The sequence below is a fragment of the Diabrotica virgifera genome, chromosome 4 (assembly GCF_917563875.1).
Source record: "Diabrotica virgifera virgifera chromosome 4, PGI_DIABVI_V3a".
Taxonomy (NCBI): domain Eukaryota; kingdom Metazoa; phylum Arthropoda; class Insecta; order Coleoptera; family Chrysomelidae; genus Diabrotica; species Diabrotica virgifera.
In genome coordinates this window covers 45,022,308-45,039,484 of record NC_065446.1, presented here as the reverse complement: position 1 = coordinate 45,039,484, position 17,177 = coordinate 45,022,308, and the positions used below count along the sequence as shown (strand labels likewise).

General features: G+C 33.0%; 1 protein-coding gene across 1 annotated transcript in view; it reads right to left on the bottom strand.

The window, feature by feature from the left end:
- LOC114327088 (NALCN channel auxiliary factor 2) overlaps positions 1 to 14,050 on the bottom strand; it is a 131,420-nt gene extending 117,370 nt beyond the window's left edge. The window contains exon 1 of the mRNA XM_050649210.1: positions 13,982 to 14,050. Coding sequence (XP_050505167.1) covers positions 13,982 to 14,050 — 69 coding nt within the window. The remainder of the gene's footprint in view (positions 1 to 13,981) is intronic.
- Between the last annotated feature and the right edge of the window lie 3,127 nt (positions 14,051 to 17,177).

Below are 17,177 nucleotides of genomic sequence, written 5' to 3'. Positions count from 1 at the left end.
GACACCAGTTCTCTATCTAATTACCTTTAAAAAATATAAAAATATATAGGGTGTTCCATTAAAAAGAAAACTTATGAACTATACTAGGAAAGCATGAATCACCCTATATATTTAAATTTATGTTTGAAAAAGCACATTACAAACTCTATATAAATTAAAATTGACGAGTCAGCCGTTTTCTAATTTTTTTTTACAAGGAAAAACATGGTTCAAACAACTAATAGAAAAAAAGAATGTGTGTGTACTTTGTACGCACGTAATAGAATAGAATAGAAATATGCTTTATTGTCATGAAAAATTTAACAATTTTATAGAAAAAGCTTACAAGAATCATAAATAAGAACAATAACAAATAACAAATACAATTTACTAAAATGATATAAATCGTCTACATAAATAAAAATAATGAAGATAAACAAAAAAAAACAGTAACAATCTATTGCAAAATTAAAAAAAAAAATTTTTTTGAAGTTATACTTCTTTACCGGCCATTATATTGTGATTTTTTTATATGTTAAAACCTATCAGCCCGGCGCATGCGCATTATAACTTTGTTCTGATTGGATGTTCAAATGACATGTCAAAAATTATCCGATATGGCAGCTGTGGTTTGGAGGTAAAGGTAAACAAATGTATAATATAGTAGTTTTATTGTTGTGAGGACAGAAACAAAAAAGTTTATAATATTGTAGTGACTTTTGAATAGTTTTTAAAAGCAACAGGTACGTAATAATTGTTAATGTATCATGAGTATAGACCTACCTATTTGATCTGCCAAAATACATAGTATGTAATACTTTTATTTATATAATTTGATTACCATCAAAATTTCTATCAATATTCACCTAATATATTGTTTTTTTACTCTATGTTTTGTTGTATTTTTTCAATTCTAAATCATTTCAATTCAAAATTAAAATAATTTGATCAATTTTCAAAATATCAAAAATATCACAAGTTTAATCCGTTTAGTTAGTCGATCTTCGTAAATAATGACACATAGTGTCCGTGGCTATGCGGAGAAGGCGAAAGAATTCCAATACCAACCGCTCTTATCAGCGCTGGTTCGAGTCCCAATAGAAACTCTCTTTTTTGTTTTTTTTTTAATACATTTTATGATTGTAAGTATATTTATTATATAATTGTATTTTCAGAAAATACGTATTTAGTTAAAAAAATTTTCGACAATTAATGTTCAGACATCATTTGTGGCTTGTTTAATGTGTTTGTGTGTGTTTTATTCTTTTATTATTTTAATTTTTGGCACTGTTCTAATAAAAATGTTTGAGAAGTAGTAAGTATAAACTAGTTTAATATTTAAACAAAATATAAATAAAAAGTATATTAATTTCGTATAAATCATATAATAGAAGTATAACTTCTTACGTGCGTACAAAGTACACACACACACATTCTTTTTAGATTTTTAGTAAGAAGTTATACTTCTATTATATGATTTAAACGAAATTAATACAATTTTTATTTATATTTTGTTTAAATATTAAACTAATTTATACTTACTACTTCTCAAACATTTTTATTAGAACAGTGCCAAAAATTAAAATAATAAAAGAATAAAACACACACAAACACATTAAACAAGCCACAAATGATGTCTGAACATTAATTGCCGAAAATTTTTTTAACTAAATACGTATTTTCTGAAAATACAATTATATAATAAATATACTTACAATCATAAAATGTATTAAAAAAAACAAAAAAGAAAGTTTCTATTGGGACTCGAACCAGCGCTGATAAGCGCGGTTGGTATTGAAATTCATTCGCCTTCAACGCTTAGCCACGGACACTATGTGTCATTATTTACGAAGTGCGACTAACTAAACGGATTAAACTTGTGACATTTTGATATTTTGAAAATTGATCAAATTATTAAAATTTTGAATTGAAATGATTTAGAATTGAAAAAATACAACAAAGCATAGAGTAAGAAAACAATATATTAGGTGAATATTGATAGAAATTTTGATGGTAATCAAATTATATAAATAAAAGTATTACATACTATGTATTTTGGCAGATCAAATAGGTAGGTTTATACCCATGATACATTAACAATTATTACGTACCTGTTGCTTTTAAAAACTATTTAAAAGTTACTACAATATTGTAAACTTTTTTGTTTCTGTCGTCACAACAATAAAACTAATATATTATACATTTTTTTACCTTTACCTTTACCTCCAAACCACAGCTGTCCTACAGCTGCCATATCGGATAATTTTTGACATGTCATAGAACAAAGTTATAATGCGCATGCGCCGGGCTGATAGGTTTTAACATATAAAAATTCACCCTCTATCGCCGGTAAAGAAGTATAACTTCAAAAATTAAACACAAATCAAGAAACCCACCTCATGCTTATTGACTTGCAGAAGGCGTACGATACAGTTCCTGTAAACAAACTCTGGAACGTGTTACGACAGACGAATATTAGTGTCACAGGGGCGTCATTTGGGCATCCAGGGGGGGGCATTTGCCCCCCCCTGGCCCTAAAAAATGACTGAAATTTACAAAAAATACATCAATATTCATCATAACATCATATATAATGTATTGTATATATGTGCTTGCCCCCCCCAAACAAAATTTCAAATGACGCTCCTGTAGTGTCACCTTAATAAAAGCCTTAAGAAATTTGTATGAAGGGTCAACATCACAAATAAAAACTGGAAACAGATTATCGCAAAGCTTCCTGGTTAATAAAGGTCTACGTCAGGGGTGTTGTGTATCACCGACCTTATTTACAATATATGTTGCAAAAGCATTGAAAGAGTGGAAACGAAAATGCAGAGGCATGGGCGTAGACCTTGGAGAGATTTGCTTATATACATTGCAGTTTGCTGATGACCAGGTTGTTATAGCAAACGATAAAGATGATTTAGAGTACATTGCAAGGAAATTACAAGAAGAATATAGAAAGTGGGGACTAGAAATTAATACAGAAAAAACAAAAAAAACCTGCCAATAGGTACCGAACTATATCGAACATCACATTAGAAAATAATGAAATCATCATGCCCTGCGACCATTACACATATCTAGGAATCGTTTTTGACACAACGGGGAAAGATGATGAAGAAATAAAGAGAAGAATAACACAATCCAGAAAAACAATAGGTTGTCTAAACAGCGTACTGTGAAATCATGAAATAGAAAAAAGAAGAAAACACAATATCTACGAATCTCTTATTAAAAGCAGTCTATTGTACGGAGCAGAAACTTGGCGGATAACCGAAAACAACAGAAGAAAACTGGAGGCAGTAGAAATGGACGCTTTTAGAAGATCAGTAGGAGTGTCACGCAGAGAGAGAATACGTAATGATGAGATAAGACAGCGAATGAGCGTTGACGGCTCTCTAACAACAGACATAGAAAGAAAACAGCTGATATGGTACGGACACTTCCAGAGGATGGATAACTCAAGATTCCCTAAAATAATTATGCAATGGGTACCACCAAACCGCAGAAAGAGAGGAAGACCCAGAAATCTTGGAGAGAGGGAGTAACGAAGGCGATGAGCGCAAGAGATCTTAGAGAGGGCCAATGGGATGATAGAGTGTAATGGAAATTAGGCATCGGACAACGTCGCAAGACGTTTTAAAACCGATTGATATATATAAAAAAATAATTTTATTCCATAACTGGTTTACACCTTATGTAACGTTTTATAACTTGCCACTGAATCCTAGAGACTTACAAATAGTAGTCATGTGTCATGTTCTTAACCGCTATCTCAAAATATTTTAATTACGACATTGATTCACAGAAAAGACATATTATATTCGTGTTTTAAAATCACCTTCAAATCTTTTAAAGAGAATATAAAATCGATAGCTAAATGACAATGCGGCTCTGAAACCGAACCTGACTAGAAGGAGACGGCTACAAATCTAGGTTAAAAACGTCTTCCAAATACACAAAAGAAGGTGTTCTACGTGGTTAAGAGGCATCGACCGTTTCCTACAACAGTTCATTAAGTAGCGAAGTATGATAAGCTTTCGCAGAGCCTAATAAACCTCGGGCTGTATCATGTTTAACAAGCTTCCATTGAAATGGAAAGGTGCACCTCTAACGACTGATCAAAGCTCGCACTTGAGACCCCACCCCGGCGAACGCTTAGTTTATTTGTGCCTGATTGGCTACTTCAGGTAAAATCTGCCGCGAACGACAAACTTTTGTAAACTTTTTGATCGAACGACTTCCTTTTGTGTAGGTTTTTAAATTCTTTTAGGTACACGAGTCTAAAAATATTGAACAAGTATTTAATTAAACATGTATAAAATACAAATAATATAAAAGTTTATATTTAAATTTATCCATATTCCCAGTTATGGTAGGGGAGCAAAGTATGCTAAATTTGCAGTCACTCGAGCGCTTTGGGGACCTATTGGGATGTGAAAATTAGGTCTTAAAATCAAAAAAAGTTAAGTAAAGTTTTCCATTTTAGCGGGCGCTTGCCATTTTTTAATTTAATTTTCCATTTCCAACAATCGTTTTTTACGATTATAACGCCATCTATCCATAATTCGAAAAATTGTTTCGAATAAAAGTTACTTATTTTTACGTAAGGAATCTAAATCTGCAATAAAAAAATGAGGTTTTCTATTTAAGATTTTAAAGTAGCCCCCCACCCCACCTCCGTAGGGGGTCGTGTTTGATGTCATTCGATAGATTTTTCAAAAATATTGAATAAGTGTATTTTACAGTTTTTCGATCTCATCTTCATTTCGCGAAATATCGCGGGATTCGTATTTAAAATATTAAATTTACCCCCACCCCTCTCCGTGGGAAGTCATGTTTGGTATCATTCGATAGATTTTTAAAAAATATTAAGCACGTATTTTTTAGTTTTTCGATCTGTCATTCATTTTGCGAAATATTCGCTTTTTTCTTGTGAAACTTTGGGACCCACCCATTTCCTTATGCCCGGCTCCAATCGTCAGATTTTTTAAATATACACTCTTTTGCATGTGCTTAACTTACCTTATCTTAATCTGACAATTTCGAGTTTTTTTAAGGATAGATTTTTTTTTTCGGGCCCCCCTTAACGAACTCCCCTGTGTTAAGAGCCAATATATGGTAGAGGTACATCTGCAGGGTACCAGATTTCTCCCCATATGATAATCTGACGCGCTCGAGTAACTGCAAAAATCCCCGCTTGGGCTCCCCTACCATTAAGAGCGTAGGCGCATAATTTCGGGCCAATGATTTTTTGATCCATTCGTTTTTTTTTCGAATCATGAAAAACCTTATCAATATTTTTGAAAAATTTAAATGCAGAATGAAAGATTACATTATTAGATACCTAATGTGCGTCCCACCTTGACCTTACAGTACAGGTTCTTATGACCAACAGTGATGCCAAATTTGATCAGAAACAGGTTTTAAGCAAACATACTTTTTTCTATACGCTGTGAGCTCGTACGTAGAGGGGATATTTAAAAATTCGCGAGCGCCATTAGTGACAAGTCTGTAAACGTTTACTGGAAATTTTACATAAATGTCAAAGTGATTAATTTAAAATTAAAAATAAAAACATTAATTATAAAAAATATTATTTGGTCAAAGCTGTGGTATATATTTTTACCTTAAATATACTTACGTATTAAATACTGAAATTAAGTTTTTTTAATGTTCCGTAATATGTAATTATAAATTAATCTAATAATCTTAGCGCCATCTACACGATAGCTGTGAAAGTATCCGAAGTAAGAAATTAATATTTCATCAATAGAATGTCAAAATGATTAGCAAAATCTTAAAAAAATCGATTACAATTTAATTACTTTTTTGCGTTGTTAATATTAAGCGATAACAATTAAATAATAAGTTTAAAAATTACCGGTGAAAGTTGCATTACTAATCCGGTAGGAGCGACACCAGCGAAGCTCAGAGCGTATACGCTGTGAGCTCGTACGTAGAGGGGATATTTACAAATTCACGACCGCCAGTAGTGGCAAGTCTGTAAACGTTTACCGGAAATTTGACATAAATGTCAAAGTGATTAATTTAAAATTAAAATTAAAAACATTAATTATAAAAAATATTAGTTGGCCAAAGCTGTGGTATATATTTTTACCTTAAATATACTCACGTTTTAAATACTGAATTTAAGTTTTTTTAATGTTCCGTAATATGTAATTATAAATTAATCTATTAATCTTGGCGCCATCTACACGATAATTTTGAAAGTATCCGTAGTAAGAAATTCATATTTTATCAATAGAACGTCAAAATGATTAGCAATATCTTAAAAAATCGATTACAATTTAATTACGTTTTGGCGTTGTAAATATTAAGCGATAATAATTAAATAATAAATTTAAAAATTACCGGTGAAATTTGAATTAGTAATCCGCCAGGAGCGACACCAGCGAAGCTCAGAGCGTATAGGATAACTATTAATAACTTAGGAATTAATATTATTGACATTTTGTGGCTGCCAGGGGTTCTAAAACATTTTTTTTCGAAAAATACCTTTATGTGAACCAAATAAAAATAATTTTGTATAAAACATTTATATAAATAATGTATTTAAGCGCATAAATATGTTAAATCTTAATAAATACGTAGGTACCTACAGAAATATTTAAAATACATTTAACTATATATTTGAGCTTCTTTCTATAATCCCGTCTTCCTCACTTTCACTGCCACTGTCGTAGGGTGTAAACACATTAAAATGACATTAATTTCATCTTGGGAATCAGTCATTAAGAATACCAATAAACTGCAATTAGGATCCAAATTTTCCAAATAAGCAATGAGTTACTCAATACAATGTTATCAGTAATCATTTTAAGCTTATTCAATATTCTTTGTTTTAATTTAATTTAGGTGAACTGACCATCAACAATTATACTTTATTTATTCTCAACTGTAGGACCTGTTAGGACAATATAAAACTTAACTTAAACTTGACTGACAATCTATTTAAAATTTTTCTTGACATTACTTCAGAACTGTCTATACTGTCAGTACATAAATTAACAACCATAGAAAAACATCCACTTATAATATTGAATATTCTAACATTCTTAACTAAAAATAGATATTTTTCTACAACCACTATTCAAAGTGCACTTTTCTGCACGTTTTTATGTTAGCAAACTTGATATTTTCTCACAGTATAAGATATTTGACATTAGTGTGCAGAAAAGTGACGTTTCTGTGCCGCAAAGTGACGTTTCTGTGCCGCAAAGTTCATTTCTGCACAGTTGACTACCTCATTCTGAGTAACGTTATATTCTGTTTACATCCGTGGACTACCGCATTCTGAGTAACGTTATATTCTGTTTACATCCGTGGTTAAACTTTAGACAAATATATTGTAACCTATAAGACAATTATTATATTTAACTATAGCATAGAAACTAAATTATGGATGTTACAACTGTTTTATTTTACAATTTTATTCTTATTAAACATTTTATAATTATCAAATAACCAATAAGGATTTAGCAACCTGTGCAAGAGACGTCGAATGAAGTAGGTTTTGAGTAAATCCGTGACTGCATAAATATAATGTCAATAATGTGTAATAATTGTTTAAATTTGAACAAATTAAGGCAGTGCATTAATTTTTTAACTGATTTCTGTGCAATTTATTTAGGTATAAGGAATTTAAATTGATTAGTAGGCATTAATTAAATACAGTTTAAAATTTATCACATAGGTACCTATTATAATTAATCGTCGTTTGGAAATTGTGATTTTTATTTTTAGGAAAAACTGTGCTTGTAGAAAAAGTATAGTGTGAAACACGTGCAGAAAGGTAATTTCTCACTCGTTTGAATTGCAGCACTCGCTTACACTCGTACCGCAACTTTTAAAATTCGTGAGAAATTAGTACCTTTCTGCACTTGTTGCACAATATACTATTTCCTAACAAGTGCAGAAAGTCATTCTTTTCCGCACGCGACTGCAGTTTGCTGAACGACGCGAAGCGGGAGTTCGGCAAGCAGTCGAGTGCGGAAAAGAGACTTTCTGCAAGAGTTAGGAACAATATTTTTTCTAAGAGTCTTTAAAAAATTACCAAATCAATCAATTAATTTAATTAATATAAAAATACATACACAAATTAATTCTTTGACAAGGTTGTCAAAACCAAACTTTCAATATAATTAGTTAGCATGACGACGATCCTGATTTCCATGACGATGATTTAAAACGACTGTTATTGCCCACCGATTTGACTTTCGAATATTATGTCAAAATAATTTTATTTCATCGAATTGTCAGTAGTAATTGAACAAGAGCTCTGAAATTATTGAATTTTTCCCGACTGACACTTTGACAGTTTTAATTTCACGAGCCGAAGGCGAGTGAAATTATGTCAAACTGTCACGAGAGCAAAAATTCTATATTAATTTCAGAGGTCGAGTGCAATTTGTTGCGATTATTTCATGAATAAAACTGTTCAAAACCAAAATTTTATTGTAATTTATTTATGTAAGTACCATTAAACACACAGTTTTTATAAATATTTGACGATTGGAAGTCATCACTTTTATAATTTTTAAAACATTAATTGTCATTAATGTCACTGAATGTATTTTTTCGTAGCAACGAAGGGCATCTGACGTAATAAACTTAACGACGGTAGATTATCAAAAATTATCGATTTAATTCAGATTTCTGTAGCTTTCTATTGGTCACAATCTCCTATGAATGAAATAATCGCGTTAATTTCATTAAAACCGGAACACAATAAGATATATTTGAAATAAATTAGTAAATAATATCTAAATATTATTTTATTTCATGTATTATAATTACTTTAAGGCCATATTAACATATCTAAATTAGCAAGCGTGCGGAAAAGTAAAAACCGCGTGCGGAAAAGTAACACGCGTGCGGAAAAGTGAAACTTTCTAAACTAAAATGCGTGCGCGAAAGTAGACATTTTTGCACTCTCGTAGAAAATAGTTATTTTCCTAACAAGTGCAGAAAGTCATTCTTTTCAGCACGCGACTGCAGTTTGCTGAACGACGCGAAGCGGGAGTTCGTGTACTGTAAAGTCAAGGTGGGATAGACAGTAGGCTGAAAGTCCCATAGAATAAACAAAAAGTTTCTTTTAAATGAAATACTTATTTGAAATATTATTATTAAAATAAGCATTATATAGGTTTTCAGGGACTTTCGACCCTCGGTAATAATGCAATCTTTCATTTTGAGTTTACATTTTTCAAAAATATTTTGCGCCGACGCTTTTAAAGCAATATTCTTCTAATACTCCAGTCAATGCAAGCAAACATAGGATATTTACCTCCGATTTATATCCTAATGTACCGATTTTGATGTTATTTAGGGAATAGCTTCTACCGTTTATTGAATACACGACGTTAGTGAATCAACGGCTCTACTTAACTCCTACTTCAAAGTTTACCCTATGCCGATATAATATGCTTATAATTTTTAGGGGTGAAAATTACCCCTTATTGCCAAAATTGAATAAATCTCGTTCTAACGTAAATCCAAGTACTTTTTCGGCTTTTATAGCATTTCAGGACGTTAAATAAAGGTATTTTTATATTTTAAGGCCATATAATAAACCACCACCAAAATCAAATCTGTGATTAAAATCAAATCTGTAAAAAAGTAATTTACTAATATTTATTTAATAATTTAATATCTAATTTAAATCTATTTAATATCTGTATTTTGGGCCAATTTTACTTTCGGCTGTTCATTTTTCAACCTTTAAAAACAACCCTTATCTTTATAAAAAAAACACAAATTTCATTTAAATATATTATCATGTATTTATCTCTTTATTTACATGACATTAATACTTTTTTGCCATTTACAATAAAAATATTTTTTGTAATTTAACATCCATTAAAACTACCTCTAAACTAAAGTTTATTTTTTTTAAACAGTCTGTGTCATGTTACTAGACCGGGCAGTATCGTCGCCCCCACTAGCGAAATTATTCCGATTCGATTTTTTTGCACAAACTTACTCAAAAAGAGGTCTTTATAACATATCCACAGGGTGCCGGGCGGTGCCGTGGTCGAAAAATTTTTTAAACAATTTTTTTTAAACAAATTCACAAAAATAATTTTTTCAATTCCCACAATTTTTTTTAGATAACTTGGATCATTGCGAGTAAAAAAGGTCTTTGGTCATTTTTCTCTAAACTTGACTGTTGTCGAGTTATACGTGAGTAAAATTTGAAAAATGCGAAAATGGCCATTTTCAGGGCTTCATAACTCGATTAAAAATTATTATTATGAAATTAAAAAAGTGACAAGATCAAGATTCAAATATCTTCTTCAACGTCTTGAAGAGATTTTTGGTATTATTTTATAACAAAGCTGTTATTTTTAGTTATTAACAATTATTAACACCGCACTTAAGCTAACCACAAAAGTCCTAACCAACAAAATCAATAAACTAACAACTTTATCAGATGAACAACAAGGATTCAGATCCGGAAGATCCTGCGTAGACGCCGTATTTGTACTGAGACAAATCACAGAAAAGGCCATTGAGTACAATAAACCAGCATATCTATGTTTTATAGACCTGACAAAGGCTTTCGATCGCATCCAAGTCGAAGACGTCTTACATTTACTGTATGGAAGAAACATACCAATCAATATTATACAAACCATCGAAAACATCTACTTTCATAATCGAATACAGGCAAAGATAAATGGAAAACTAACGCAGTTTATACCAGTACAAAGTGGAGTCAGACAAGGTGACTCATTAAGCCCACTGCTCTTTAATATAATAATGGACGAAATAATAGAAGCAGTACGTAAAGGTCGTGGTTACAGAATGGGGAATAAAGAAATCAAAGTATTGTGTTATGCAGACGACGCCGCATTAATCGCCGAGACAGAAGACGATCTCCAAAGATTAACACACATCTTTAATACAACAGCCAAGAAATACAATATGATAATATCAGCAGAAAAAACCAAATGTATGACAACATCTAAATACCCACTACGATGTAAAATCGAAATTGATGGGAAAATAATAAAGCAGGAAGCAAGGTTTAGATATCTGGGAATTGATATAACCAGTTACGGAGATGTTGAAGAGGAAGTACGACAACAAAGCTTAAAAGCAAGTAAAGCGGCGGGATCTCTTAATGACACAATCTGGAAGAACAAACACTTAAGACAAGACACAAAAGCAAGAATCTATAAAGCAGCAATTAGACCTATATTAACATACACGGCGGAGACAAGGCCTGACACATCTAAAACGAGACGACTACTAGAAACAACAGAGACGAAAATACTCCGACGAATATCAGGGAAAAGTCTGTTGGATAGGGAGAGGAGCGAAAACATAAGAAGATCATGCAATATAGAAGACATAAATGGATGGGTGACAAAACGGAAACAGGAGTGGAACGAACACATTAGTAGAATGGCAGAGGATAGGATAGTACGAATAGCACGAGATAAGTCACCAAATGGACGAAGAAGTATTGGCAGACCAAGAAAAAGGTGGTGCGATAACCTAAACAATTTAGGAGGATAATATTGAAGAAGAAACAGGCTTTAAAGCCTACATACAAGAAGGAAGAAGAAGAAGAACAATTAGCGGCATAGTCCAACTGTATCGTCGCTCCCGTTAGCGGAACTATTTCGATTAGATTTTTTTGCACAAACTTACTTAAAAATAGGTCCTTATAACATATCCACAAAGTGCCGGCCGGTGGTCGAAAAATTGTTTATACAATTTTTTTAAACAAATAATTTTTCATTTCCAACAATTTTTTTTAGATAATTTGGGTCATTCTGAGCAAAAAAGGTCTCTTGTAGTTTTCGTCTCAAATTGATTGTTGTCGAGTTATACGCGATTTAAAATTTGAAAAATGCGAAAATGGCCATTTTCAAGGGTTAGTAACTTGATTAAAAATTATTATTAAGAGAGTCAGAAAGTGACCACATCAAAGTTTAAAACTTTGTTTTGTTTACTTATTTTTTTTGCAAATGTTATTCAATTTTTCATCAACTATCGCCAAGTTAAATGCATAATATTTTATAATAGAATCAATCACGGCAATTATTCTAATTCATCCGCTTCAACAATTAAACATAATAGTATAGTATAGTTGATCCAAAAGATGGCATAACCCAGACATCCAAAGTGAAAGTTATCCTTCAACACCAAATTGTTCTATATGGTCCACAAAATGTCCAGAAAAAAGTCACACCATTTTGAGCGTCGAGTTTGGGGGGGAGAGGGGGGAGAAATCGGTAAATTCGTAGTTTATTAAGTTTTTAATAAATATTTTTTAAATTAATTGTCTTATTCTGAGGAAAAAATGTCTCTTGTCATTTTTTTCTAAAACTGATTGTTGCCGAGTTATATGCGATTAAATATTTGAAAAATGCGAAAATGGCCATTTTCAAGGCTTAATAATTCGATAAAACATTATTATTATTAAATTCAAAAAGTCACCAAATCAAGTTTAAAATCCCTTCTTCAAGGTCCTGAAGAGATTTTTGTCATTATTTTATTAGAAAGCTGTTATTTTTAATTATTAACAATTAGCTCTATAATCCAGGATGTATCGTCGCCCCCGTTAGTGAAATTATTCTGATTCCATTTTTTTGCCGAAACTTACTCAAAACGAGGTCCTTATAACATATCCACAGGGTGCCGGGCGGTGACGTGGTCGAAAAATTGTTTAAAATTTTTTTTTAAACAAATTTACAAAAATATTTTTTTCACTTCGAACAATTTTTTTTAGAAAATTTGGCACATTCTAAGCAAAAAATGTCTCTTGTGATTTTTTTCTAAAATTGATCGTTGTCGAATTATACGCGATTTATAATTTGAAAAATGCGAAAATGGTTATATAGCTCGACAACAATCAATTTTAGAGAAAAAATCACAAGAGACCTTTTTTTGCGCAGAATAACCCAAATTATCTAAAAAAATCGTTCGCAATAAAAACAATACTTTTGTGAATTTGTTTAAAAAAAATTGATTAAACAATTTTTCGACCACGGCACCGCCCGGCACCCTGTGGATATGTTATAAGGACCTCGTTTTGAGTAAGTTTCTGCAAAAAAATGGAATCGGAATAATTTCACTAACGGGGGCGACGGATACATCCTGGACTATAGCGCTAATTGTTAATAATTAAAAATAACAGCTTTGTAATAAAATAATGACAAAGATCTCTTCAGGACCTTGAAGAAGGGGTTTGAAACTTGATTTGGCCACTTTTTGAATTTCATAATATTAATGTTTAGGTACTCGAGTTATTAAGCTTTTAAAATGGCTATTTTAGCATTTTTCAAATTTTTTATCGCATATAACTCGACAATAATCAATTTTAGAAAAAAATGAGACGAGACCTTTTTTGCTCAGAATAAGCCAATTTATCTAAAAAAATTTTGTTCGAAATGAAAAAATTATTTTTGTGAATTTAAAAAAAAGACTGTTTAAACTAGTTTTCGACCACGGCACCGCCCGGCACCCTGTGGATATGTTATAAGGACCTCTTTTTGAGTAAGTTTGTGCAAAAAAATCGAATCGGAATAATTTCGCTAGCGGAGCGACGATACTTCCCGGTCTATACTAACTTATTCTAATCTACGTCACTATCATTGTAGCCATTGTAATTCGTTCCTTCCTCATTTTTATCAGGGATTGGAGCACTCTTTTGGCAGTTGCATATCTCCCACATGTAACGTTACAAAAACGTCGATCTTTCTATAGGTGCATGAAGCTCTGCATCCTTTTTTGCAGTTGCATAAAATTATTTTTAGGAATTCCTGCGGTGCAGATGATTTATGCATTTTTATGAGCTGAAAATATCCATTAGCATTATTCTGTTCCCAATTATTTGCATTGAAAGCTTTATCGCCTAGCCAAATTAGAGTTTGGTAGTAAACTCTCTAAATGTGCTCGTTCAAAGCATCTAATGTAGGTACGAATAATGCCAATTTTACAGTAGTACTTTGTAATGATATACCTTCAACACCACGTCAACAGATTCAACCGTTGGCGTTTCACCGTTCGCGCAACACGTAACCCCACTCATTTCCACTTCTCCGAAACAGTCCAGGCAGAGAGCGTACTTATGGAGGCCACCGAGCGAAGAAGAATTAGTCTTGTACCGACCAGCTCTGGACTCCAAGGCCAACCAGCGGATTGAGCAGGCAGGCCGACCTGAGTAGCGAGACACCGTAGTGAAGTGAGTCGCATGCTCGTCATTAAACAGTAGCCGTAGAGTGAGCGTGCTTCCGATTAGAATCCTATGGTTCCCGTGTAATTATTAATATTTTGATTGCGTGACTGTTTGTGCCTTACACTGTAGTGAGGTGTGAGGATATTTTATTTTGATAATATTAATTTTATTTTTCTTCTGCACACATCAATCCAGGGGGCATTCTCTGCAACGGGGCAATATAAAATCATATTTTATTTTTTTTTATTTATTTTTGAACTGTATATAAAGCTCCGCAATATACTTATTTTGTTTTCAACCTTCGTTTTACTGAGTCTGTCGTCCTAAAAGAGCTACCCGTCACAACTGTTCACCAGTAGCTGTGAAAAGTGAGTAGTCGGTATACCGAGATCTTATTTACATCTGCTAAAAAATATTTTTTTTCGTTGTAGTCTATCAGGGAATTGCTGATAATAAATTATTATTGTTAGTAGCACTTTTTAGTTATACCTTCTCTTCTAGCACAAATACCATATTATTCAGTTCGTAATTAGAAAAATACATATTAGTAATGATACCAGAGTAACTGGAACTATAAAAATAGTATAATGTCAAATGTTAAAGCAAATTTAGTGTCAACGTCATAGGCAACTAGGTAGAATATTGTATGTCTTTATTAATATTTTACGCATCAACAATCCTCACTACGTAGGTATTTCGATATCTCATTCATTATTGAATTATAAATTAAGGATAAGTCTAGATTAATGTGTATTTGTTCTTCAAAAAATTACCTGATTCAATAGTTTCACGGCCAGCCTAATACAATTTCACGTAATTTTTCTGCAATTAATGTTTGGCTTAAAGAGTCACGAATAACTCGCAAATTAAATAATTTAGGTCTAGGGAATGCTTAAAAAATAAAAAAGTACAGGTTGTTCCATTTAAGAAAACTCAGAAAGTACTCATTTCGAGTTTCGACTAACACTGTATATTAAAATTAATTAGTATTAGACTAATAATATTAACAATATTGTCCAGATTTAGCCATAGGGCTCACACTCCCTCTAAGGGGAAAATTCACTCATCGCAGATACCTACGGTATCAAAAGGATTGAGCTCTAGTGGGACTCTTTCCGTGTTATCGAGCCCTAGGTGACATGGTATGCAGGTGTATCGCCCAAAAATGTTCGTACACATCTGGCCGTTGCGAGTAGTACAGCTTTCTGCATGGTCTTGTAAAGATGTCCATTTAGACCCAGCTTTTTTATGCTTTCGAGGAAGGTTCTTCGGAACGACTCCAGTAGTAGACATAATAATAGGTATCGTCTGGGTACTTTGCCTTGTCCATTGTCTTCGTATTTGAATTTCCATATCTCTGTACTTGGCGATCTTTTCAGTAAATTTACTGCGTAGATTATTGTTGTTAGGTATCGTTAGATACCACATCAATTAGTGTTGTTTGTCTTGTTAATTTATTAACTAGTACGAGATTTGGTCTATCATGTGCCACTGTTTGGTCTGTGAGCACAGTGCGGTCCCAGTATAGCTTGTAGTTGCCATCCTCAAGCATACTCCCAGGGACGTATTGATAATATGGGAGATGGTCTGTTTGGAGAAGTCCCAGCTTGATAGCTATCTTTTGATGAAGGATTTTTCCCACTGCGTTATGCCGTTCCCTGTATTCAGTTGCAGCAAATGCCTGGCAGCCCCCTGTAAGATGTTGGATGGTTTCTTGGGTTTGATATCCACATCGGCATTTGTCGTTTTGGACCTGAGGATCTTCGATGATATATTTCAGGTAATTTTTGGTTGGTATGACCTGATCCTGAATGGTCAGTAAGGAACCCTATGTTTCAGGAAACATCTTTCCTGATGTCAACCAATAGTTCGACGCTGTATTGTCGACATAGCCTTGGCTGACCCCATTCGGATGTCGCCCGCGCAGAGGTTTACCCATCCAGGTGCGCATTTTTTCGTCTTCAGTGAGGTGGTTTATGCGCATTTCTGTTTCCCTCAGTTTGATCGGTGTTGTGTCATCTACTACGCAAATAGCGCGATGTAGAGTAGATGTCTTAGCTTGCATTTGAAAGTAAGTTCTTAAATTAGCAATTGGTTTACCTAATTGCTCACCTATATCCATAAGTCCTCTTCCTCCTGCATTCCGTGGTAATGTTGTTCTTTCTACTGCACTTTTAGGATGGGGTTCTTGTGTCTTTGTGAGGTGTGTTCTTACTTTTCGCTGAAGATTCTCTATATCTGTTTTTGTCCACTTAACAATGCCAAACGAATAGCTAAGCGCGGAACATGCGTAGGTGTTTAGTGCCTTAAACAAATGTCTACTATTAAGGTGTGAACGAAGCAGCTGTTTTACCCTTCGTATAAACTCAGTAGTTATCTCAGTTTTCATTTGCTTATGGTCAATTTTCCGCACCTGCTTTACTCCAAGATATTTATACATATCGTTTTAACCCATGGCCTCGATGTTCTTGCCATTTTGCATATCGAATCCTCCGGGCAGTACTTTTCCTCTGACTATATTTAAAACACGGCCCTTGTCTAATCCGAAGTGTATACTAATATCATTTGAAAAGGATTCTACAGTTCTTAGAATCTCATCTAGTTGGTTTCGAGTGGAAGCCATTAATTTCAAATCATCCATCAACAGATGATTAAGCTTCGCCACTACATTATTGTTATTTTTGATGCTAAAACCTGCGTCAGTGGAGTTCAATTGGTGAGATAGTGGGTTCATAGCTAGACAGAACCACAGTGGACTTAACGAATCTCCTGGGACAGGACCCGGCTGATTGCGATATTTTCAGTTTCGATGTTATTTTCTCCAGGTATTTTAAGGTGAATTCTAGTCTTCCACTCTGTCATAATATGCTGTAAAAAGATCACTATATTATCATCGACTTTATATATTCTCAATGTATCTATTAGCCATTCATGCGGCACTGAATCAAACGCCTTCTTGTAATCAATGAAGGCAGTAAAT